The following is a 23,934-nucleotide window of genomic DNA, read 5'->3' as shown; positions in this document are numbered from 1 at the left end:
GGTTGTGCCATAGTCTGTGGACAATAAGTATTTCAAGTCTGGCATGTTTGTCATCATATCAGCTCGAATTGCCCACCTATAAGCTTATAGTGCCATCCAGTTGTGTAAGGTATAGCATACATTCCGTCTTTGATCCACCAAAGAGCTCTATGTGCATCATTACCCCACGCTAGCTCCCCCGCGACTCATATCTCAGCGTCAGCATCATAGGTGCGTTCGACCAGACATTCTACACCCGAGCCTGAAACTTTGACAGCGGCTTCTCTTGAACCGGGGCCGACTTTTCACACCTTTGTTTGATATAAATTGAAGACGACACATGGGAACACAATATTTAGTTGACACGAGCCTTTTAATCTTTGGGAGTAACGATCCTGTAAAACCCAATCCTGTATAAACGTATCTTCTCTGTATCTCCTTCCCCTGGCCTGAAGATTACCTTCATCCCATCTTGACCGCATAAAGCACGCCATTTCATACACCTCCACCAAAACAGAAAGAAAATGGCCTCAGAAAAGCCCCTCCCCAAGGTCGCAATCCTCTCCATCGGCGACATGGGCGGCGGCATCGCCAGCCTGCTGCTGGCACACTCCTTCCCCGTGGCCACAAACGTGTCCAACCGGAGCAAGGAAACGCAGCAGCGCGCCGCCGACGCAGGAATCACGACGCTGTTCAAGGACGACCTGGCGCTCGTCGACTGGGCCGACGTGGTGTTGTCCGTGGTCCCGCCCGCCGACGCCGCCGCCACGGCGCAGCGCGTCATCGACGCCCTGGCCTTCTCCAAGACGCATCAAACAGGCGACGACAGCAGCGGCAGCAGCACGCTGTACTACGCCGACATGAACGCCGTCTCGCCCGCCACCTGCCGCGACGTGGCTGCCATGTTCGCCCGGGCCCGCGCGCCCGTCGTCTTCATAGACGGCTGCATCCTCGGTGGGCCGCCCAAGCCGCCGCCGGCTGCTGCTGCTGCTGCTGAGGGGGACGAAGCACCGAAAAAGTGGAAGGTGCCGCTGTGCCCGACATCTGGCCCCAGCAGTCTAGCCGACGTCCACCCGCTGTTGCAGTCCACGCTGAACGCGCGGCCCATCTCGACGGATGTGGGGGCCGCGTCCGGGCTCAAGATGTGCTTTGCGTCGCTGTCCAAGGGCTTCTCGGCCATCGCCGTGCAGGCCTTCACGACGGCGCACCGCCTGGGCGTGCTGGGGGACCTGAAATCAGTGCTGGAGGAGCTGGCTCCGGCCAAGCTCAAGCAGGCCGAGGGTGCCATCACCGGCATGCCGCCCAAGGCCTACCGCTGGGTCAGGGAGATGGAGGAGATCAGCGACACCCACAGCGTCGACGGCGGCTTCGGACCCGAGCTCTTCGCGGGCGCCGCGGGTGTCTTTAGGGCCGTGGCTCAAGATACCGTACTGGGGCAGGAGAAGATTGAGAATAGGAAGAGGGGGCTGACGGTGGAGGATGTGGCTGAGGCCATGAGTGAGGGTATGGACAAGAAGAGGAAGAAGACGGAATGATTACAAGAGGCCGAGATGACACGTGATTCGAATTTTAGATACCGAATTAGAAAGGGTGGGAAACTCAGCGGCTCGCAGTAACACTGGTGCTCCTGTTGAGTGAGTTGGAGATATATATTTACATGTTGTGCAATATCTTATTGAGGCAATCAAGACGAAACAAGATCAATCGTAAAACATCGCTGATAAGCCCTGCTCAAGCCGAAAATGCGTCTCTCTTAAGCCTCTGGATACCTGGCTCACTTCATATCATACGAAGCGCGAGAGCGCATTGCGGGCACGCATATCGACCCATGAATCGGCCACTCCAATGTTGATCCACCTAAGCAATCATGTCGATGTCGTCATCAACAGTTGCGGTGGCGGGAGCAGCAGTTGTAGCTGCTGCAGCGGGGGTAGTAGTAGCATTATTGTTGCCGCCGCCGCCGCCGCCGCCAAAATAATCGTCCATCTCAGCATCCAGTTCCTCTTGCGTCTTCTTGGTGCGACCATCACGCCCAGTGCGCTGACCACCTTCTTCATCGCCCTCACCTCTACGGCGACCACCGCCGCCACCACCACGCTCCCTCCTGGCACCTGGTCGGCGACCATCGCGGCGATTACCGGAGGTGTATGGGCTGCCAGAGCGCGAACCGCTAGGGATATATCTGTCGATTCCCCGACGTGCCGCGTCCTCTTCGGGTGATAGGGATCGGTTCCGGCCGGACGGCATCGTTATGCGCTCCGACAATGGCCTTCCCGGTTTCACGGCATTATCAAATGGATTGCGACGTGAGCCAGCGCCGGCTGGGATTATGCTGAGGCGAATAGGTTGACCTGTACTTGACATCAGTACCATTCCTGTTACGCCTATGGCCCTCGTGGTGTGGATTACCTGCTGCATTAGCGCCATCAAACTCCTTGACGGCCAAGGTTGCGTCTTTGTGGCTTTCATAAGTCACATAAGCGACACCCTCTGACCGGCCGGAGCGATCGTAGAGAAGCTCAAGACTGATGATCGGGCCGATACGGCTGAATAGTCCCTGTCCAGCGTTGTAAGTATCTATCTGCCCACGCACTGAGACTTTCGGACGAATGTAGCCCAAACATACTTGGAGATCTTCCTCGGTCAACTCGTAATGGATATTTTCCACCCGGATCTTCGTGCCCCTTGAGCTTCTGCAAACAATTTGCGGTCAGCATTACCGTGATCGCAACCCTTGGCGCATTGCAACATTGGGTTCCAATCTCACCCTTGATCCTTATCGAGGTCATCGTCTCTTCGGCGCGAATACCTGCCCCCGCGGCGGGTGTCTAGTCGTCACTTTATCAGCAGTCGCATTCGCGGTGTATATGTCGTTGGAGACGGAACAGTACCGTTGTCGTCATATCTGTCGTGAACCCACTCACTACATAGCACCACCATTGTCAGCCCACGGTGCCCCCAAGTATCTTTGCCACATCTTCCACACATGTAGTCGCCAGGCAGAACTCACGAATCCAGGTTCCGAGATTGATCGTCTCGATAGCTCTGTTTCCGTCAACGAACAAACACGAGACAGGAAGTCGTTAGCTTGAGGAGGTAATTGGTTGCGTTTTGCCATCGACTTTTTCGTCCTTCCACGTCCGCCCTCCACATATCTTCTTGGGCTTCGAGTGCGTGGAATGGACTGGGCGAGCTTGACTAGCTGGTGACGGAGGACGAGAAAAGAGGCCTCGACGGAAAAGAATAAAAATTTTGGGGGAGAGGGCGAGGATGTTCAACCTGGCAAGAGGCAAGTTAGAAAACATCAACAGAACAGTTCAATTGCCAGCCTGCCCATCCAGCCAACTTCCAAGAGCAAGACGTATCGAGAATTCCTATCAACGTACCTTTCTGACTCCGTCGCGTGGGTAGTCCTGCCTTTCGCGCTCGCGGCGCCTATTGCCACCTCCACTGCCGCCGCCGTTGCGGGGACCGCGGGAGCCTCGGCCGCCATTCTTGGTCTGAATTGCGTTGATGTCAGCATCAAGTAGTATGTTGGGGGCCACCACATGAGGGTACTGACTTGGCGCTCGGCCAGGATCTCGTCGAGGCTGCGGTCCATTGCTGAAATTGATTTTTCCCAAAGGGATTGACTTTGACTGTTGATTCGACGATGCTTGGCCGCCAAAAAGCAATGCGATTGATAAGTGTGATTAAGATGTATGTCTAAAATTGGTGCGACCTGGACGTAGCTGGGCTGACTGTGGTGATGTCGGTCAGATGGAGGAGGATGGAGTAAAATCACGAGTAACGCGTTGCTCTAAGAGTGGGACCATTTGTGCTACAATGAGCGAGCGCCTACCTTTTCTAGTCGTGGAAGAAAGCGCCACATCGCTGAGCCGCCGAAAATATCAAGTAAATTCTGCAGCAACTGCGGCAGGAGCGCGCAGGCATGATTAGACTCAGAACTAGAAACTCTATAAAAATAAAAATAAAAATAAAAATAAAAATAAAAATAAAGAAAGCCCCTTATGCTTTACATAATTTTTTTTCGTACAGTTATTTGTAGCAGGCCATTAATCGCATAGTTTTGGGTCAAAACTTAAAATCTGACTTGGTGATGAATTCATTTCACCGATACTCGCAGGTTCCATCATTTCGTGTACCTGGCATCACATCACATCACCTTACTTCCCGGGCGCATGCAAGTTATTTATGAACGTTTTCATGGTCGTCGCGTGAGCACTACCTAGGAACAGATACATGACGTGAAAAAAGGAGATAAAAAGAGACGTGACTGAAGAAACCGCAGATCCTGCCGTATTATCTTGGCAGCAGAGTATCAAAAACACCTTCCCGCAAGAATTAAGGTGTCGACAGGGCAGAGCGGCCAAACCCTCCAGATGCAAACCACTTTTGTGTGAACGAAATAGGAAGAGACGTCAAAAAAAGCGCAGAAATTTCCCCAAAACACCCAGCAGAAACAGTTTTCCCCTCCCTTCTATCAAACTCTCAGCACTGATGCCCCGAAGCGTGTAAAGTTTTTTTTTTTTTTTTTGGTTTAGGCGCGTAATGTGATGGGTGTCGGACAGAAGTAGGGGGTTTGCGGGCGGCGGAGAGACAAGTGTATGTGTGTGTGGGTATGATTTTGATGGTGTCGATTGGCAATTCTTTTACGTATTGTTATCTTAAATCAAGTCGGCGACGTTCATAGGCATCTCCTCGATCTGCGTGCTGTAGAACTGCTCAATCTCGCGCATCATGCGCACATCATCGGCGGTGACGAAGTTGATGGCGACACCCTTTCGGCCGAAACGACCACCACGACCAATCCTGTGGATGTAGTTCTCACGGTTGGCGGGCAGGTCGTAGTTGATGACCAGCGAAACCTGCTGGACGTCGATACCACGAGCGAGCAAGTCGGTGGCAATAAGCACACGGGACGAACCCGAGCGGAACTCCTTCATGATCAGGTCACGCTGGGCCTGGTCCATGTCACCGTGCATGGCAGACACAGTAAAGTCACGGGCAGTGAGCTTGTCCGTGAGCCAGTCGACCTTTCTGCGGGTGTTGCAGAAAATGACGGCCTGGGTAATGGTGACAGTCTCGTACAAATCCGAGAGGGTGTCGAGCTTCCACTCCTCCTTCTCAACGGCAATGTAGAACTGCTTGATACCTTCCAGAGTGAGCTCGTCCTTCTTGACCAGAATGCGGACGGGGTCGCGCATGAACTTGGTCGTAACCTCCAGAACGTCCTGGGGCATGGTAGCCGACAGCAGGACAACCTGAGTCGACTGGGGGAGGAGCTGGAAGATGTCGTAGATTTGCTCGGTGAAACCACGCTATGGAGTGTATCAGCATAAGCGTTCGGACATGCCTCGCCACTGGTAATTCAGGGGTTAATATAACATACCGAAAGCATCTCATCGGCCTCGTCAAGGACGAACATCTTCATGCCGTCGGTCTTGAGGAAGCGGCGCTGGATCATGTCGTGGACACGGCCAGGGGTACCGACAACGACCTGGGGGCCGTCCTGGAGGGCCTTCATGTCATCACGAACGCTGGTGCCACCAATGCAGGCGTGGCACTCGATGTTCATGAAGTCACCAATGGCAACAACGACCTTCTGAATCTGCTGAGCAAGCTCACGAGTCGGGGCAAGAATCAGGGCCTGGCACTGCTTGACGTTGGTGTCGATCTTCTGGAGGACCGAGATCGAGAAAGTGGCGGTCTTGCCAGTACCGGACTGAGCCTGAGCAATGACATCGTGGCCTGTAAAACATGAATATTAACAGGCTGCTTAGGCGCTACCAAAGTTGGCCTGGACCAGTCTTGGACGAAACTTACCCTTGATAACGGGCATGATAGCGCGCTGCTGGATAGCAGACGGGCGCTCGAAACCGTAGGCATAGATACCTGATAGGAAGCGGTCACCCTTGTTAGCGCCAAATGTGGGAGCGAATGGGAGGGCAGGGATTTTTTTCTTTTGTTTGCCCACATACCTCGAAGCAGCTCCGACTTCAGGTTCATCTCGTCGAAAGAGTCGACTGTCTCATCGTAGTTGGACTCGATCTGCCCTGTAGCCGGCGCACATGTTGTCAGTATAATTCACTCTTGATAATTGCGCCATATAGCAGGAGCCATGAAGCCCCAAGCCCGGGTACTGCCAGCGCTAGAAGATAGCGGGTTGCGCAACTTGGCGCATTCGACCCCTCGATCGGAAAGCTCGTTGCGGTAACCGCTCCTGGAGAAGATGCTGAGATCCGACGTACCTTCGGGGACATCCTCGAGTCCCTTGTCGGCCATGGTCGCGGTGTTGGTTGCGAAGATTCCTAGATCACAAGCCCGGCTTGCGATCTAAGAATAGTGGAAGTGAAGAGTTGGCGGTTTGGTGGGGCAAACGAGGGCCGAATGTCCGCAGTTTTCGCGTACGAAAATCTGAAGAAGAATGAACAAGAAGCGAAGATAGATTCAATGATTCTCACTGTAAGGAGAATCTGAATCTGTTTTTATGTTTTTGTATTGTGATTTTGTTCTTGTTTGGTGGTGAGATGGGAAGGCCGAGCAGGAGCGAAAAAAAAAAATTCGGGATGGGGGGATTATACAACCTAGCCTGAGGCGAGGAAGGTTAGGTGGGGCCCACGAGGTAGGGCACGGGCGTCCAATCCAAACCCCGCCAACACAGCATGCTCCCCGCTGCGCGGGCAAGTTGCAGGCCTGGTTATTGCGCAAAAAATACATCAGAGCAAAACTTTTAGTGGGGCATCTGGGCCATGTAAAAACTTCTCTACGATGCACCACTATGATTGTCTTCCCCATTTCTTTCGGAAAAACCAGCCTTTGCTTCCCCTGGGCCTCTCAATTCGTAAGACGACCAAGTATAGTCTGGCGGCAAATGTGGCTCACTGAAATCGGAGAGTCACCGCAACAAAAAATTGTTTCTACACTCAGTTAGGCGGATCCTCTGGTCTTACTCCTGAGTCACTTCCTGTTGTCAACTATACACCCACCACACCAGCACATCAAGACTCATTTCGGCCCTACCAAACTGCTCAGCAAAACCGCTGTGAAATTTCAAGTTTCTGCAAATACGAGTGTTCCAAAAAAGGTGACCCAAAAGCTTGCAGCATTTTTTATCACACAGCAAAACAGAATAAACTGTGAAGCAGCAGTCAACCACTTTCCACATGCTGCCATTCAGGGCGGACGAGGCCCATATGTCTGGTGGCGAGTCTATTACTCAGAACTACACCAGTCGCGCCGCCGAAGATATTGCCGAGCACGTCTCAAACGATGCACTTGAGTCATCTATCCCCGTTCATCCTCTGGGAGTGAAGCCCTTGGGAAATCAGTACTTTGCCTCTGGCGGTAATGCACGGCGGAATATTGGGGTTTTCCAAATACTCCCTGATGAAGCATTGATGCTCTTACTTGAACAATTTGATGCACGAACTCTCAGGGTGCTGGGATACACTTGCAAATTTTTGTTCGCATTCTGCAGCTCGGATGATTTGTGGAAGACTCTATTTCTCGAGTAAGTCAGTTGGTTTGGCGCATGCATTTCAGGGTTGCCGCGGCCTTGCAAGTGCAAAGCTTTTTTTTTTTTTTCCAATTTGATTTCTGTGAAAAATTTTTATCTGCATTTTTCTGTTGTTATTATTAGCTGTATCTGTTGACAGCCATTCCCAGATCACATGAAGAGAATCCTCGCCCTTTCGAGTGGTTTGGCTCTTGGAGATCCAGCCTCCTTGGCTTGATCAAGGACAAAAATACGAAAGTAGACTGCAGCACCGTTTTCTCCGATGTTCTGCACCGTCCCTTTGTTTGCAGCCATGTGCCTTTGGCAAGGTATGCCGCTGGCATTCCCAAACAGAATCAAATCAGGAAGTTCCCAGATTTGACATATGATGATTTTGCGGACAAATGGAGCAGCACTCCATTCGTGCTCACCGACGTCGTGCCTGCTTGGCCCGTCTATAATCAATGGACCCTCGACAGCTTGTTAAGCAAATATTCCGACGTCAGTTTCAGGGCCGAGGCCGTAGACTGGCCGTTCTCGACGTACCACCAATATATGCTCGATACCAAGGATGAAAGCCCTCTGTACCTCTTCGACAAGAGATTCGCCGAAAAGATGAAACTCACCATTGGTCGGCAAGACGGCGCTGCATACTGGAAGCCTGACTGTTTCGGGCCCGACCTGTTTGAACTTCTCGGATCCGACCGTCCAGCACATCGCTGGCTCATTATCGGTCCAGAAAGGAGCGGCTCAACATTCCACAAGGATCCAAACGCAACCAGTGCATGGAACGCGGTCATTCAGGGTTCTAAATACTGGATCATGTTCCCTCCGTCAGTGCACGTGCCCGGTGTGTATGTATCCGAGGACAACAGCGAGGTAACCAGCCCTCTCAGTATTGCGGAATGGCTTTTAGAGTTCCATGCCGAGGCCCGCATGATTCCCGAGTGCGTCGAGGGAGTATGCAACGCCGGAGAGGTTCTCCATGTTCCCAGTGGCTGGTGGCATCTGGTGGTGAACTTGGAGGCTGGAATTGCCTTGACGCAGAATTTCGTCCCGAAATCTCACCTTTCGGATGCGTTAAGTTTTCTCCGAGACAGGCCGGATCAGGTTACTGGATTCAAGAGGGAAATAAAATATCCATATGAACTGTTTAGGGGTGGCCTCGAACAGAAACACCCTGAGCTGCTAGAGAAATCGTTGGAGGAGCTTGAGCAGCGTGCGCAAAGAAAGAGAAAGTGGGATGCCGCGGTCGGACCACAGGGAGAAGCAGAGGAGGATGGCGGTGGCGGTGGCTTTACATTTGGTTTTGGTGGCGGTGATGACGATGACATCCCCTAAGAAAACCGATGCAACTATCACGAGTAAATGCTGGCTCTGTCTACTCAGACATTAACCAGGGTGCAGCCAAGCACGGCATTGCTGGCAAAGTAAGTAACCGGCATGCTTGACAGCCAGTCGGCCAGCTCATAGTCGATATGGTGTTTAGGTATTTTGTAGCCAGAGCGCATGCAATGTGTCTAGTCTAGTTGACTGAGATGAGATGACAGGATTTTCCCCAGAAAACTTTGAGTACATCAAATGATGGAGAATGGATGGATAAATAAATGTCAGGTAAAATGGTGCCGTGCCGCATCCCCTTGACCAGTCGCTTGCTACTGATTTCTTGGGCTGCCATTCCCCACGGCTGCTGACTTGTCCTCTCCTCGACTTTCACTAGCAATCGTGTTGCTCGACAAATGCTAATTATCAGTTTTACATTTCAAGTCATGCTAGTAAGTACTTATGCTAGCAAGTACTAAGTACTCCGCTCGTTTACCAGGAAACCCTAAAAAAGGATCTGGACACATGGAGGAGGGATGAGAGCTCGAGTTCCGTCTGATAGCATCAGATCCGTTCAACAGCCTGGCCCCACTGATGTGTTCAGCTCAGACATTTACGTAGCAGTCATTGGCGCGCACCTCCTTTGCTCTGCTACGGGCGGGAGCAATTTCAAGTGGCTGCTGTATGGGCCGCATCCGGTTCCCCCCACCTACCTACGATTGGATCTTCCTTTACATGAGCCAGGCTCAGCCCCTGGTTGGCTACAGCCTTGGCCCCCCACATTCCAATCATCGCCCACTCTCGCCAGGGCGAGCACGAATGACCCCACGCGGAAGTTACCTGCCTGCAGAGTATAGAGCGGTTGGTTGGTGGCCTCAACAACATTGGGCCTTGTCCTTCTCTGACCGACCGACTTCAAGCAGAAAACAGCAACAGTTGACTTGAACTGAGACCAAAGGCCGGGTTCCCTTTGTCTAACGCCTAATCTAATTGTGCATTACTCTACTACAGTACCTTGCCTACTCTTCTCTTCAGCTCTCCTTGTTTTATGAAGTCATCATCACGCATTTACTTCTATTTTTTTGTCACTCAGATCGGTTGCGCCATCGCTGTCCTTCGTTGACAGAGTCGATAACCCCTTCTTGGCACAGCAACAGCAACAGCCACAGCAACAACAACGCAACACCGCCGCTTTCCCTTTTTGCTTGCTCTCAATCGATCGCTCTATCGCGCCTTGTTCTACGTATGCTAGCGTCACCTACTCCTTCCTACCGTTGTTTAGCGTCATTATTCCCTCCCTATCTTCAACTGCACCCACGGACAGTGCATAGGTAGGCTTGGTAGGTAGGTTGTACCTTAATCTGCATACAAACCAAACCTTCGCCTTAGCTTCACCCACCCACTCCTGTCTCGTGCCTCGTCCTGTACAAATCCCGCTGACAGGGGCATGCAGACAGACAGACGCACTCGCGCATACCTAGGCTTACCTGCATCTTGCCTTGCCTTGCCAACTTTCCGCTTCCCGCTTGATTCTCCCGTCCCGACTTGTCGACATAATTTGCATCTCAGCGATCGATACCTTGAATCCGGACTCATTTACGGACAGCAATAATCTCTTCCCATATTAGCCAACCCACTACCTACCTAAGGTACCTAGGTAGCTATTTATCGCATTGTAGCACGGAGCAAACAACGTAGACAGGCAACTCAATACAAGGCCAAGCCAGCCAATACAAAGCAGGGCCGCAGGCGCAATCGCTTGCCGTCCACTTACCTGGTCTGATCTGCGATCACTCAGCAGCCGCTGGCAGGTCTAAGCTGACCGCTGTCACACCCAAGATTCGGTCCTTCCCTGCTGTCGGTACAATACACCACCACCAATCGCGTCATATCAAGTCGGATGCTGCCTTATATGACCTCTCTAAGCCCGTGCCGCCCCCAACGCTTCTGCTTACCTCCGCCTCTTGATTGACACTAGAAGTCGACCGCCTACACAACGGCAATATCTGCACAACAACAGCGCGCCCCCCGAGGCATTTACCTCTATAACTTATCGCCATAATCGGCACTTCTGGCAAGATGGTGTCAGACGAGACGTACGAAATATGCCTGCCTATACTAGAAGATGAATCGTTGGATGACGAGGACAAGACGGACAAGCTCGAGGAGCTCTTGCGCAAGGAGACGTCCCTGACTGGCAACAGTCTCGAAAACGCTGTTCTCGATGCTCTTTGGCGATATCGTGATGGAGGGAATATAGCAGCATCACCACCTCCAATTAGACAGACGATCCTTCGGAGGCCATCACCAGCATCATGGCGTGCAAATTCGGGAACCCCTCTCTCGGGCTCACCCCGCCTCGGAGTTAGTCCGCTGGCGCCGCCAGGCTTCGTCCCGACCCCTTTTGGGCGCAACGTCGTGTCTTCGACGGCGTCTCCTTTCGGTTCCCCCCGCCCTTCACCCCGACTGGCTTTCGCTGCCCCTATCATCCCGAACAGCCCGAACCTGAACGCATACGAGTTCGCTACCGATGCACCTTCTCAAGAGACGTTTGGAGACATGCAAAACGACAATGTCGACTGGCTTACAAACGACGATGCGGTGAGTGTCACCTCGTCGATTGGGACGGGAAGCGCTCTCAATGCCGCTGCGCCGGAGTATGCTCCCTCGCAGCAGGTGGATATGACACCGTACGATATGCTCCGTTCGATTCTCGGTCCGTCGAGATCCGACGAAGAGATAGATGCTGCACTTGCCATGCACGGCTATGATCTCGGCGCCATCATTTCTGCTTTTATGGATACCGTGGACTCAAGCGCGATGCAGGCCGTTCATACAGAGGAAAACAAAACCAATGGACTCCTCATCGGCAAATCGATGACTCCGGATGCGCGGCCCTCCACCCCGGCTGACCAGAGGTCAGGTATCATTTGCAAATTCTTCTTGGCTCAAGGGCAGTGTTTGAGAGCCGATTGCAGGTTTTCGCATGACCTGAGCAACCATGTCTGCAAGTAAGTGATTATTTTGGGACTATGGCAAATTAAAAAGGCCAACACGCTGACCTGAAGAATCAGATATTGGGTTGCTGGGAACTGTTTGGCGGGTACCACATGTATATTCTCACATGACCCCGTCCATTTGTTGAACAAGCTCTCAATCGACGGAACCAATACTCCCCCGCCCTCGCATAAGGGTGGACTCAGTATCCAAGTCCAGGACATGAACTCTTTTCCCTCACTACGACCGGTAACCCCTGAGCACTTGGGCAGTCTTGCCTCAGGTAGCTACTTCCCATCCATGGGGGTAACTCCACCTCCCGGCTTCAAAATTCCAGGCCTTGCCGGGGAGAATCTTCGGCCTCGCTCTCGTCCAAGCAGTCGTCAGCAGCAACGCAAGGAACCAGTGCAGACTGCACCATCTCTGGACGATGCTGAGGCCTTCCCATCTCTCGGAGCCGCGTCTGCCAAAGCAACCAACAAAAAGCAGCATGGCAAACGGAGCAGTCAGGGGCATCAAAAAGAGGGCTTGATTTCCAGTTCCTTGGCAGATATCGTCAAGATGTCGCCTTCGCCCGCGCCCGAAGCGAAGCTGGTCTCTAGGAAGATGGGTCGCACTGTGAGCTCAACGAGCATACGGAACGGCGAGAACAGCGCTGCGGCGCAGTCTATCCCCAGTCCCAAGCATATTCCGTGGTTAGAGACGGGTGAGAAGGCGAACAAGGCATACCTCAAGGCCCGCCAAGATGCTATCAAGCATGGCGGGCTGAGGAACAAGTTCTTGCAGAGGTGAGGCTTCTGCTGTGCGAATACCCCGCCCCAGACATGAATCATGAAACTAACACAAAGCTACGTCAGTGCCGCTCAAGCTTGGAACCGGAACGACGCCCGCGCGGCCAAGGCTCTCAGTCTCCGTGGTCAGAGTGAGAACGATCTTATGAGGAGGGCTCATCGTGAGGCGGCACGCGAACTATACGAGGAGCGCAACAAGAACAACAACAGCGCCGGGTCTGAATTTTATGTCGACTTGCATGGGCTCCATCCTGAAGAGGCGGTCGAATATCTCGAGAAGGTGCTGCTCGAGAACGAGAAAGAAAGCAGGCCGATATATGCTATCACGGGCACCGGCCACCACAGCAAGAACGGCAAGGACAAAGTCGGCAAGGCGATCCGCGGATTCTTGAATGAGTGGCGGTATGCGTTCCGTGAATTCTCGGTCCCTGGAGACCAGCGGAACATGGGTGGGATCTTGGGCATCGACGCGAGAAGCTATGACAAGAGTCTGGCTAGGAAGTCGCAGCAGGAGCCAGTCGACATACTTGCACAAGGGAAAGAGATCGGTGAAGGCAAGGTCAAGCTTTTGGTCAGGGATACAACCAAGGAGCCACCCAAGGGGCCTGCTGGATATCGTGGACGATGATTTTCCCGACACGTATGGATATGAGCACGCCGCTTGTTGATACAGTGCTGCGGAAAGTATAGTAGATTTTTACTTAACAGACAAGGTCGGCTTATACATAGCTCACGCTAATTCGGCCTCGCTGGCCCAGAAAACAGAAGAAAAGACAAAGAACACTATCATAACTCACGTATCTCGGGGTTTTTTTTTTTGCGTTCCCATCAAGTGCATGTCGAATACTGTGTGATCCCTACATAGTGGACTAACCGTGCGTAAAACCTCTATGCCTCGACAAACCCTCGAATCGCCAAGTAGAGGCGTCCATTGTATTGAAATACGGGGTAACAAGACATTTGTAACAGACTTGAACGCCCCTGTAACTACAGTGAGTTTGATCAAAACAAAACAAAATAAATGACAAACTTGTCCTATAATATCAGCTCCACAGCATTTAGAATCAGCGATCACTAGTCACTATCATAATAGTCCCCTGAAGCTCCATATCCCTGCCCTCCGTAGTCCACTTGATCATCGTTGTCGTACTCCCCATCTTGGAAATCTTCGTCTTCGTCTTCATCGTCGTTATTGTCCAAATCGGTGGGCTCCATGTCATTTGTAGTATCGATACACTGATCATCGTCCTCCTCTTCATCGTTTGAGACATATCCTGGGTGTCCTTGGGCTTGGTTTTGGTATTGCTGGTGTGCCCCGTAGCCGTCATCATCATATGCTCCATGACCGTAATCTTTAGCATCCTGTTCTTGCCCGGCGCCTGCCAATCCTTGATTGTAAGCGCCGTTGTGAGGCGGTTGCTGCTGCTCGTAATCAGGATAGTTGCCCGGCTGGTGGGTTGAAAGCTGAGGATGGGCGTGGTATTGCTGATGATTGTATCCGTCCTCTTCGATGTTTTTGGTCTGTGGATGGTTCCCGTGGTATTGCTGAGTCTGATATTGATAATGATAGCCCTGCGGTTGCGCCAACCCAGTCTGTTGCGAGTAGTAACCGTTCCCGTCATACAAATCAGGGTGGTCCTCTTGCTGATACTGATGACGGGATTGTTCCTCCGGGCCGCCCGTATGGTGGTGTTCTTCTCTACATGTGCCCTGGAAAATATCATGCTCTTGGTCATGCGACGACATGGAGCTCTCGGCTGCTGCATACCCTGCCACAGGCGCGTGTTCGTCGATGTGGCGAGCATCATAGTGATCGCTGCGGTTATCATCATCTGCTGCCTGCGAATAGCCGTCATCGTCCCTGTCAGACATTCTATCTTGTTGCAAGCTCAAGTCTCTGCCCTGCATATTACTTTCATGGATACCATCTCCAAATTCACTGCCATTTTGAGATCCTTCATCAGCATGAGAAACCCGGTCAATGTCAGTGCCAGCAGCATAGTCAAGATCATGATGCCGTTGAAAGCTCATGTCGTTGTGCTCGTCCTGGTCCTTGTCATCATCCGGAATTCCAGTATTATTTTGGGGCTCGTCGTCAGCGAATAGAGGGCGGTATTCCCGAGCCTTGACTTCGTCTTCGTACTTGTGCACATCACCCCGCTCCGAGCCCTCCTTATCAGAGACATTTTCTTGAATTTCGTTATCGAGCATGCTCGTAGTCTGCAGTTTGTCGTCATCTTTGTCATCGTCTCTGGCCTTGTTGGCGTGGAGCCTAAAAGATGGCATACTTTTGGCATCTTGCAAGCCATCGACATGCTCAGAAAGGCCGTTCAAGGCATCATCGTCCGGTCCATCCTCATCATCAGATGCCGGGAAGTCAGGACTAGGTGGAGAAAAGCCGCGCGATGATGGACGGCTGCTGGTGTGAGACAAGAGGGATATTCTCTCGTCTTCATCATCATTTGGATCTTCTGCCAAATTAACCGCTGGAATGGATAGTGACCTTATTGAAGGTGCCCTATCTGAGAGAGGACTGTCCGGAACTTTTAGTTCTTCATCCTCTGACTGGTCGTGCTCGTTGAGTTGAATTGACTGTGAAACAAATTGCGAACTGTCAACATCCGGGGCGAAGCGTCCCAAAGGGCTTTCGGGGGATTTCAAACTGTCGTTGTCCTCCCTGACGATGTCATGCTCCAATCCCAAGTCAATTGACCGCCTGTCAAAGTCAGGAGTAGATGGAGTAGAGGGTACCGGCGACGGGATGCTGTGCACGTCGTCATCCATGGCTGGAGCAAGTCTTTGGCCCATGACTTGAGACGAGACATGTGACTGTTTCTCAGGCTCGATGTCCGAGATTTTATGTGGCTCCCCGTGCTTTTGTACAGATCTCAGGTAGACATCATCAGCCGCGACGAAGGAGCGGTTCGTGTCATCCGCTGGCTGATATTCGTTCTCGGTTCTGTAAGTGCTGAACTCAGTCTGATACTGTGACCCGTTCGTGCTATACTCAGTCGGATATTGAGATTCCATGTAGCTCGAATATGTGCGAGAGTCGGGTGATATAGCCCTCTCAGACTGGTCCGGCTCGTTATTTTGAGACTGGATCACGTTGTACATGAGGACGGCACCGGCACCTACTGCCAGACCAGCGCCACCGGCAACCAGTGCGGGGTTGACGCCAGAACTGGAGTTGGAGTCTCTACCAGGCTGAGCTTGGTTATTAGGATGTACCTCGCGAGCTTTTTGGGGATGCTTCCAATCATTATAACCCGTCTGGCCAACCCCAGTTCTTTGGTCGAACCCAGGTTGAAATTGTTGCGAACGCTGATCACCAAAATGACTTTGGTAAGGTGACGCGAACTGGTCCTCTTGAATATATCCATACTGGCCCGGGTGCTGCTGCTGCTGCTGCTGCTGCTGCTTGTAGAACTGAGGCGCAGCGTAGGTGGCAACGTGGTGCTGGCTTGTTGGGACTTGGGAATATGAAGAATAATTCTGAGCTGCTGTTACTTGGAAAGGTGGTGCTTCGGAGGTTTGGGTGCTCTCCCTTGGTGCAAAACGGGTGGCTGAGGGCTTGGGAGAGTCCACTTTCTGTGAAAATGATGGGGTACGGTTGACTGAGGCCTTGCCCTGGACCGAAGATGGCGGCGATGGCTTGTCATTCTTTTCCTTTTCCTTTCCGGATGAAAATATGTCCGAGAACTTGGAAAAGAAGCTGCTACTCCTCCTGGCAGGCTCGGGATGGGGAGACTGCTTGTTGTCAACAGGTATCGGAGGCCGCTGGTGTGATTCTTTTGGTGCTGACTGTGCTGGCTTAGTCTGTTGAAACGTGCTTGGCTGTTGCTGCTGTTTCTGCTGTTGAAGGAGCTGAGCAGGTGGTTTCTGTCCATTGTTAGATGTCTTTATGGTAGGTCCTCCCTGCGGTGGTGTATAAGGTTTGTATTGCTGCTGCTCCTGCTTCTTGGGCACAGTGGCCGCCGGTGGTGGCTTGGGTCCTTGGGCAACAGGCTGCTGCTGTTGCTGTTTTAAGGGCACTGTCGTAGTTGGCTTGGCCGGCTGCTTCACTTGAGCCTGCTGTTGCAACTTTTGGGGCTGTCCAGTGATAGGACCTGCAGCGGGCCGTACAGCAGGTGCCGGGACTGTCTGCTTTTGCACTTGCGGGGCCATCGGCAATGATTCTGCCGGCTTTGGCTTTTGGAGTACATTCACTGTGGATGAAGCCGGCTTCGGTGGCGGCGGAGGCTTTTGAAGAAGCCCTCCTTTGGGCGGCACGGGTGGCTGCTGTTGCGTTGATTGCTGTTTTTGTACTGCCGGCTTCTGTATGCCTCCTGACTGTTGCTGTGGCTGCTTTTGGGCTGGAGTGCCAATAGACGGCTGCAAGGTAGCTGGATCCGAAGCTGGCGGTGGATTCACAGCAGGCGTAGACTCCTGCTGCTTCCTGACTGGAGCCGCAGCGGGCGGTTGTGAGGCAACTGGGTTGGGGGCTGGTGATGAACTAACGGCAACCTTGGATTGTTTTTGTGGCTGCCTCTGAGCCAGAGCACTGGCGGAGGGTTGCGAAGTAGCTGTTTTGGGGGCTGGCGCTGGGTTGACAGCAGCGGTGGGCGGCTTTTGAGCTGGTGCTGCGGCGGATTCCTGTGAGGCAGCTGGCTTGGAAGCTGGTGCTTGATTCACAGCAACTGCAGACTGTATAGGCTTTCGCTTGATAGGCCCAGATGCAGGTATCTGCGGCGCTGCGGTCGTAGGTAGTTGCGCCGCAGTTTGCCTTTGTAAGGGCTGCTCCACAGCAGCAGCTTGAGACGACGGAGTTTTTGATGGCATTGGTGAAGCTGGAGAAACAACTGCGGCTTGCTTGGCTGGCTGTGAGGACGGAGGGGCAGGGACCTGTTGTCCACCCGGCGCCTGTGCCGGGTTCACTTGCGTCGCTTGCTGCGCTGCCGCGGGTCCTCCTTCCGAAGAAATACGAGCTCGCGGCATTGGTGGCCGTGTCGTCGAGCCTATCTTCCTTTGAAGTCCTGTTGGGGACTTTGGGGAAGCGACCTTAGGAGATGCTGTTCCATTTGTTGCCAGGGGAGTAGGGCCTTGGGCATCAGCCTTAGGAGCCGTCGTCGCAGGGGCAGCAGATGTTGATGGCATGGAAGTCTTGGCAGGGGTTGGGCCAGTAGGTTTGGATGAGAGCCCCGGTGCTACAGACGTTTTGGAGAGGGCAGGTGATATTCCAGCCGGAGGAGGAGCGGGAGTACTCATGCTTGGCTTTGAAGTGGCTGCCGGACCAGGGGCTTGCTTCGGGGATACAACTGTCGCAGATGACGGTTGAGATACTGCAGGCGTCTGTCCATTGACAATGGGAGCGGAACCAAAAGAGGGCGTCTTTGCGGTAGTGGAAGGAGGAGTGTTTGTGGCCTTGGCGGACAATGGGGCTGGCTTTGCTTCCGCAACCCCCTTTGCCTCTGGTATTGGTTGAGGTGAGGGTTTTGACGCGGTGCCAGGAGGCGTCGCTTGCTTCGGTGGTGCTGGGCCTGTTTGGTTCTGAACTGTGGCAAACTTGGGAGAGTTGTTGGACTGTATCGGCAGTGCATTCTTCGAGGCAGGCTGGCTCGGCTGGGGAGCTGGCTTTGTCACATCGACTCCCTTGGCCGACGAGGCAGCGGCAACAGTCTCGGGTTTGGTGACGGCAGGCTTTGCAGGATTTACAGCCTGCGTCGCTCCCGGGGTGGCCTTCATGGGCCCGGCTACCTTGTCTCCAGCTGGGGACTTTGACAGGGGCTGTTTAGGTACTGATTCCGGAGAAACCACCTGCTTCGCAGCTAGAGGAGCAGCAGTATTAGCTTCTGGATCCTTCTTTGCAGTAGGCTCAGTTGTAGCACCACTTGTACCTGCAGTAGGCGCACTGCGTGTCTCAGTCTGGCCCTTATGTTGGGCCAAGGGCGTTGGACTCGTGCCCGCAGTCACCGTGGTCCCATTTGCAAGCTGAGGCTTCGCAGGTGTACCATTCGTCTGGGCGCTGCCGTTGACTGCGGCTCCAAGCTTCTTATCACTTTGCAGCTTGGCTGACGCCGCCGTTGCTGTTACAGCAACTTTGCCTGTACCTGCAGTATCCATCTTGGTTGTGGACTTCGAGACTCCTGCTGGCGATGGTTTGGCTCCCGAGTCTTTAGGCTTTGGTGCTGCAGACGGCGTTTGCTTATGGCGAATCGCCTGGTACTCTTTCTTCGACTCGGCCCAATCTCGATCCCACTTGGCCAGATCAGCTCCCTTGGACTTCTCGTATGCCGCAAAGAGCAAACCCGCCACGACAAGAGCCTTGTCGACGACGCTCCCTGTAGCCTTCTTGGCAGCCTCCAAGGCGATAGCGACGGTAGTGCGCTTCTCTTTGTCCTGGCACGTCACCTGCGCACCGCTGTCAAGGAGCAACTTGACCATCTTGTCGCTGACCTTTGCCGCTGCGTCCACTCCCACCCATGCATCAGACGCCTTGACTCCCAACGAGGATACGGCAAATAACAGTGCTGTAAGCTGCTTCCCGTCTGCAGCGTTGACGTCCGCAACCTTATCCTCGAGCGTCCGCTTGTCCAACAACAACTTGGCAGCAGCGAGGTTCCCGCAGCGCACTACGTGCATCAGAGGTGTTCGGCCGTCACGGTCCGCCTTGTCGACAGCGCAGGTTTTTCTGAGCACCAGGAGCTTGGCAACAGTGTAATTACCGTTCAGTATCGCGATGCTCAGGGCCGTATGGCCGCTTTCGTCGGCGGCATTTATATCTGCGCCTCCAGACTTTGCATCGAGTAGGACTGCAGCTAGTGCGTGTGATCCGACTTCGGCGGTGAGCATCAACGGCGTCTTGCCGTTGGGAAGTCGAGCATCGACCTGGGCACCGACCTTCTCGTCCAAGAGTGCTTTGGCGGCTGACCTGTGCTCGTAATGAACAGCATGATGCAGGGGCATGTGGCCTGCACTGTTTGGTGTGTTTGCCAGGTTCTTTACTGTGCTGTACTTCAGGATGGCTTTGAGGGCGTCGACGTTGCCCTGCATGGCAGCAAGATGCAACGGCGTGTTCCCGAGGTGATCTCTGTCCTGTGCATAAGATATCAGAGACTTCACCACTGGTCTATGGTTCTGCAGGGCGGCATAATGAAGCGGTGTCTGATCTCTGGAATCGACCTTGCGGGCCTGTTTGACCTTGCTCACCGCAGGTAGCGGGGTCCTCAGTCCGTACAGAGCAAACAAGTGTAGCCATCCGGCTCCTTCAAAGGCTCGGTCTGCTTGTTTTTCTTGACTATCTTTCGTCTTCTCCTCCTGCTGTGGATTAGACGAGGATGCGACCAACGGACCAAGGGCACAAGACCGTGCTAGCTCTATGAAGTCTTCCAAAAACCTGTCTCCATCACTCGATGTAAACCCGAACCACTTCAGGGATGGCTTCAATGTTCCTGCACCAGCCTCGACTACTTGGGCGTGTCGGAACCAAAAGGACTCGGCATAACCTGAGAATGCCAATTCAGGACGAACTGCCAACGTGCCGGTGGCGCGGGGATCTTGGGAACCCCTGGATCGCCACTGGATGTCACGCATGGCAATGTTGAGGAACCTCAAGCATGTATTCACCATGCTAAGATGCACAAAAGACTCCGGCGAGGGAGGGACTTTGTCTTTTTCAACCTTGTCGGCGACGACTTTTGGTGGCATGACGAGCTGTGCGAGAGAACTGTGAATGGGTCTCACAATCTTTCGGCCAGTTGCTGCCTCTGTTGTCACATTAAGCAAACCTCGAGACAGGTGTTTGACGATACCCTCCATGTCAGTTTCTCGAGCCAGGAGTTGAGTGGCTCCACCCTGCTGAGGGCTGAAGAGGACGGAAAGGTTGGTGATGTCGGAGTCTATCTTGCTGTCCATCTCTATGGCAACAAACAACTCGGGAAGCGTCAGTGGTCTTGAGGCAAACGTTGCCCACTTGATCATGTTGAGGCCCCTCGACCTGTGCTCTGGGCTAAGAGCACCAAGACTATGCTGATAGAGATCTCCGAGCTGGGGTGCTGACTCCAAGGACTTTTGTTGTATGTTCTGATGAGCTTGCTCGCATAGCAACCTCGCCCGTAGGAAGCTGCGCTGAGCCCGCTGCAAGATCAGACCTTTCTGGTCTAATGCACAAACTTGCTCAAGCTGCCGATGCACGTATGTTTCGAGGTCTTCGACATTGTTCTCTTCCATGTGAATGGATTGCCTCTGTCTCTTTTCCTTGGCAGCTAATTCCCGTGTGCTCGTGACGCAGATCTTGGAGCAAAACCGGGGAGTAATCTCGGTCGGTTTGGCCCCCGAGTTTGACGCAGGGGTTGGATACTGTAGCAGGTATTTCTGGAGATCATCCAGAAGTTCATCTGATTTCTCACAAGCATCAATACCATCCACAAAAATGATCACGTTTCTCTCTTTGAGAACAGAAGGCAGAGCTTCCCTGCTGGTGGCCTCAAGGAGCTCATCTGGCTTCCACACTGGTGTAAACCCTGGTGTCAATGCTATACGGAGACGGTGATGTCGGCGAACGAGTCGCTCCAGAGACTCTGGTTTGTGCGTCATGAGCTGATGGGCCAGTGAGCTCCAGAAGGATAGCCGCCATTGCTCTCCTGTCAGGTTTACTGCAGATGTTTCCTTGAAGGAATATCTTAGGACTAGCGTCTTTGGTTGGCTCGTAGTGATGTTCTTGAAGATCTGCTTGGCAAGAGTTGTTTTCCCAGATCCGCCTTCGCCTTGTATCACAAGAAGACCATCTGTTGAGCTATTCAGCCATTGTCGATACTGGGTGTTTTTCGACACCCGGTCCATGGTGAAGGGCAGCGAGCTTTGTGTGTCAACTTCTTTTGCCTTGCTTTGTGAAGACGCCTGCTGGCAGGCCTGTTCTAGCGATGCAAGACACTCTCGCAGTCCGGTGATTGTTTCTTCTCTCCTCTTTGGCTCTGCTTGCACCTCTTTCTTGATTGTTGACTCCGCAGTCTTCTTGGGTACGTCTGCCACATTCGGCACGACAGCTGGTGGCTCTCTCTTTGCTGTGCTGTTGGCCTCCGGCTTGCCACCTGGCTTCATTTCTTTCTTGAGCTCTTGCTGCGGCTGCTTTTTGGTTGCAGGATCTGACTCCTTGCTAGGTACTGGCTTTGGATTTGGTGGGCTCTCAGAGGGCTTTGCAACCTCGGCTATGGCGAACGCGACGTTCTTGTAATTATGATCGTTGCGAGTGTAAAACTTTACCATCGTCACATGATTGCAGCTGATCATGGGGATAATCTTCTCCCAAGGGACACTGAGTATGGCACTCTCTCGAGGAACCAGGCATCTTTCCGAACCATTCTTGTTCATGTTAACCTCCTCGTAACATGACACTAGTAAAACGTTGGACTTAATGTGGTTGCGGAAGTCTGTGGAAAGCTTTTCAAGGCCGGACGGCTCAGCCTGGAGTTTCTTGACGAGATCTGGACCAGGGGGTGATGCCGCCCTCAGGCCCCCCAAGACAAGCATGTCGGCCATGATCTGGTGGAAGTTTAAGCTCCCCGCTCCTCGGTGGGGAACACCCAAAAACATCACACTTCTTATGGAGCTGTAGACCCCAGGATACTCCTTTTCGTCGAGGTGGGCTGTGACAAGTGCCTAGGCGTGGCTTTGTGTAAGTAATATGAGTGGGACGGAAAGATTTAGAGGGTATGGAGAAGGATAAGTTGGTAATAGAATAAAATACGTACCTGCTTCACAACCAATCCCCCTATACCATGACAGACAAATAGGAGCGGTCTGTTTGCCAACCTGCCATCTCGAGCCCAGACGATGCTCTGTAGCATCAGATTTGAAAATGTCTTCAAGTCACTGCCTTTTGACTGTGTAAGCCAGGACTTGGCATCGTACCCGTAGCTGTAGACGCGAGCATCAGGTAGGTTCTCGCCAGGAAGAAAGTCTCGAAGCCACAGGGGTCCTATCATGCTGTTTTCCGCGGAGGCGGAGGCAGTCCAAGTGGCGAAGGGGTGGCCATCTAAGCCAGGTACTGCGATGATATCCAGGCCATTTGGAGACCACTCTCCGCCACCATCTTGGAATAGAGGATATAATCCCAGGAGAGGTGTATTGTGAGCCATTGTGTGTGTGTATGTCAGCCCTAGCGACTGCTTATGAAGTTCTAGGACTGAGGAAAGTTGCTCTAGCAGTAAATCGCTTGCTCTGGACAAATGGTAACTTATACAGAAGCTTTCAAGGGGGGTACGAGTCTCCTTCGAGGAGTAAGTGGTGCACCGGGGCTGTTGAATTGGTACAAGTATGTATGGTCTTTTTTGACGTTCCAATAAAGTTGGGACCAAAGCCCGACGTACTTGAGAATAAACCAACAAGTAGCTTGATCGGCAGATAATAATTATGATATGAGTCTTGCAACCCCGCTTGCTTGATGCATATGATAGGGCCTTCCGAGTAAATGATGAGCATAGGCAGGCTGCAGATGGAAGCGAAGTGTTCAAACAAAACTGAAGCAACCTCGAAGATGATTCAGGCATAAGCAGACGGTCAATGAGGGGACACGTCGAAGATAAAGCACCAGGAAATATGAGAAGGAAAAGCCAGTTGCGGACGAGGTAATCCATACAGATGCAAGACAACTCCAAGGCAGGAAACAGGGGTCCAAAAATGTTGATCCAGATAATTCCCGAGACATTTGGGCATGGCACCCTGGGGAATTTGGCGCCAACAGCATCAGCAATGAACGGGTCCGATACAGTTGTATCGTTGCATGCTTGGCTCAGAAACGGGCTTCATAGCGAACCATGATACAACAACTGATTGTATCATATACTAAAATCTCTTGGGAGTATTGATAGCGAGAGGACCGTACGGTGGCCATCTCATTCTTGATTTTATTCTTTTGTGTTCTGAATTTAAATCAAAGAATCAAAGCCATTGTCGCAAAACAGCTTTCACAACTTGACGATTCACTCTCGTGAGGCTGCTGTAGCTGAGAGAGGTCATAACAGCAACAGCGTGCCCACATTTTGTAAATGTTGTTGGTCGCTGCTTGCATGAACCGACAGCAACGTGATTAGGGGCTGGGCACACAATGACCCATCTCGCACTCAAAAGTGGCCCCCATATCTGTTTCGGAGATGTACCCGTGTGATGACCCAAGAACCACGACTCCAAAGTTGTGATGCCAAGTGTGCTTTTAAAAGTGGATTTCGGTAAGGCTGGCCTAACAAGAATCGAGTAGCAATGGCTTAACGCGATATTGACTGGGGGCAGGGGGTTGATTGCTGGGCGCCCTCATGAGTGGACCACAAGCTCCAAACAAGAAGTTGTTGTTGGTCCATCTAAGCGCTTGAC

General features: G+C 52.6%; 6 protein-coding genes across 6 annotated transcripts; 3 read left to right on the top strand and 3 right to left on the bottom strand.

The window, feature by feature from the left end:
- Positions 1–165: 165 nt before the first annotated feature.
- PgNI_03081 (uncharacterized protein) lies at positions 166–3,794 on the bottom strand. The gene is made up of 8 exons (XM_031123135.1): positions 3,542–3,794; positions 3,366–3,479; positions 2,990–3,024; positions 2,871–2,902; positions 2,747–2,807; positions 2,606–2,672; positions 2,389–2,536; positions 166–2,330 (listed from the first exon to the last, which is right to left on the bottom strand). Exons 1-8 carry the CDS (start codon positions 3,578–3,580, stop codon positions 1,837–1,839), a joined length of 990 nt encoding a protein of 329 aa, XP_030984498.1. The 5' UTR covers positions 3,581–3,794; the 3' UTR covers positions 166–1,836.
- Positions 504–1,514, top strand: PgNI_03082 (uncharacterized protein; the record flags this gene model as incomplete). Its single annotated transcript, XM_031123136.1, has 1 exon — positions 504–1,514. The coding sequence occupies one exon, from the start codon at positions 504–506 to the stop codon at positions 1,512–1,514; it is 1,011 nt and encodes a 336-aa protein (XP_030984495.1).
- Positions 3,795–4,167: 373 nt separating the features above from the next.
- On the bottom strand, positions 4,168–6,500 carry PgNI_03080 (uncharacterized protein). The gene is made up of 5 exons (XM_031123134.1): positions 6,231–6,500; positions 5,961–6,035; positions 5,806–5,874; positions 5,372–5,730; positions 4,168–5,300 (listed from the first exon to the last, which is right to left on the bottom strand). The coding sequence occupies exons 1-5, from the start codon at positions 6,262–6,264 to the stop codon at positions 4,647–4,649; spliced, it is 1,191 nt and encodes a 396-aa protein (XP_030984497.1). The 5' UTR covers positions 6,265–6,500; the 3' UTR covers positions 4,168–4,646.
- A 297-nt stretch (positions 6,501–6,797) lies between these two features.
- PgNI_03079 (uncharacterized protein) lies at positions 6,798–9,018 on the top strand. Its single transcript, XM_031123133.1, has 2 exons — positions 6,798–7,492; positions 7,648–9,018. Exons 1-2 carry the CDS (start codon positions 7,146–7,148, stop codon positions 8,816–8,818), a joined length of 1,518 nt encoding a protein of 505 aa, XP_030983565.1. The 5' UTR covers positions 6,798–7,145; the 3' UTR covers positions 8,819–9,018.
- A 687-nt stretch (positions 9,019–9,705) lies between these two features.
- On the top strand, positions 9,706–13,386 carry PgNI_03078 (uncharacterized protein). Its single transcript, XM_031123132.1, has 4 exons — positions 9,706–10,144; positions 10,254–11,811; positions 11,875–12,585; positions 12,655–13,386. Exons 2-4 carry the CDS (start codon positions 10,880–10,882, stop codon positions 13,214–13,216), a joined length of 2,205 nt encoding a protein of 734 aa, XP_030983566.1. The 5' UTR covers positions 9,706–10,144; positions 10,254–10,879; the 3' UTR covers positions 13,217–13,386.
- A 276-nt stretch (positions 13,387–13,662) lies between these two features.
- Positions 13,663–22,703, bottom strand: PgNI_03077 (uncharacterized protein; the record flags this gene model as incomplete). The annotated part of the gene is made up of 3 exons (XM_031123131.1): positions 13,663–18,395; positions 18,465–22,224; positions 22,317–22,703. The coding sequence occupies 3 exons, from the start codon at positions 22,701–22,703 to the stop codon at positions 13,663–13,665; spliced, it is 8,880 nt and encodes a 2,959-aa protein (XP_030983571.1).
- Between the last annotated feature and the right edge of the window lie 1,231 nt (positions 22,704–23,934).

Source organism: Pyricularia grisea (assembly GCF_004355905.1).
Source record: "Pyricularia grisea strain NI907 chromosome Unknown Pyricularia_grisea_NI907_Scaffold_2, whole genome shotgun sequence".
Taxonomy (NCBI): domain Eukaryota; kingdom Fungi; phylum Ascomycota; class Sordariomycetes; order Magnaporthales; family Pyriculariaceae; genus Pyricularia; species Pyricularia grisea.
The sequence above is the reverse complement of the archived record's forward strand: the minus strand, read 5'-3'. Positions and strand labels throughout refer to the sequence as shown.

What these genes read in the sequence shown, in the direction of transcription:
- PgNI_03081 (XM_031123135.1), bottom strand. Translation starts at nt 3,580, where the DNA reads ATGGACCGCAGCCTCGACGAGATCCTGGCCGAGCGCCAA. An exon ending in CGACAGATATGACGACAACG is followed by an intron (nt 2,808 to 2,870) that starts GTACTGTTCCGT and finishes AGTGACGACTAG; the next exon opens with ACACCCGCCGCGGGGGCAGG. An exon ending in TGACCGAGGAAGATCTCCAA is followed by an intron (nt 2,537 to 2,605) that starts GTATGTTTGGGC and finishes AACGCTGGACAG; the next exon opens with GGACTATTCAGCCGTATCGG.
- PgNI_03080 (XM_031123134.1), bottom strand. Translation starts at nt 6,264, where the DNA reads ATGGCCGACAAGGGACTCGAGGATGTCCCCGAAG. An exon ending in TATCATGCCCGTTATCAAGG is followed by an intron (nt 5,731 to 5,805) that starts GTAAGTTTCGTC and finishes CATGTTTTACAG; the next exon opens with GCCACGATGTCATTGCTCAG. An exon ending in AGGCCGATGAGATGCTTTCG is followed by an intron (nt 5,301 to 5,371) that starts GTATGTTATATT and finishes TACACTCCATAG; the next exon opens with CGTGGTTTCACCGAGCAAAT.
- PgNI_03079 (XM_031123133.1), top strand. Translation starts at nt 7,146, where the DNA reads ATGCTGCCATTCAGGGCGGACGAGGCCCATATGTCTGGTGGCGAGTCT. An exon ending in TGGAAGACTCTATTTCTCGA is followed by an intron (nt 7,493 to 7,647) that starts GTAAGTCAGTTG and finishes AGCCATTCCCAG; the next exon opens with ATCACATGAAGAGAATCCTC.
- PgNI_03078 (XM_031123132.1), top strand. Translation starts at nt 10,880, where the DNA reads ATGGTGTCAGACGAGACGTACGAAATATGCCTGCCTATACTAGAAGAT. An exon ending in CTGAGCAACCATGTCTGCAA is followed by an intron (nt 11,812 to 11,874) that starts GTAAGTGATTAT and finishes CTGAAGAATCAG; the next exon opens with ATATTGGGTTGCTGGGAACT. An exon ending in AGGAACAAGTTCTTGCAGAG is followed by an intron (nt 12,586 to 12,654) that starts GTGAGGCTTCTG and finishes AAGCTACGTCAG; the next exon opens with TGCCGCTCAAGCTTGGAACC.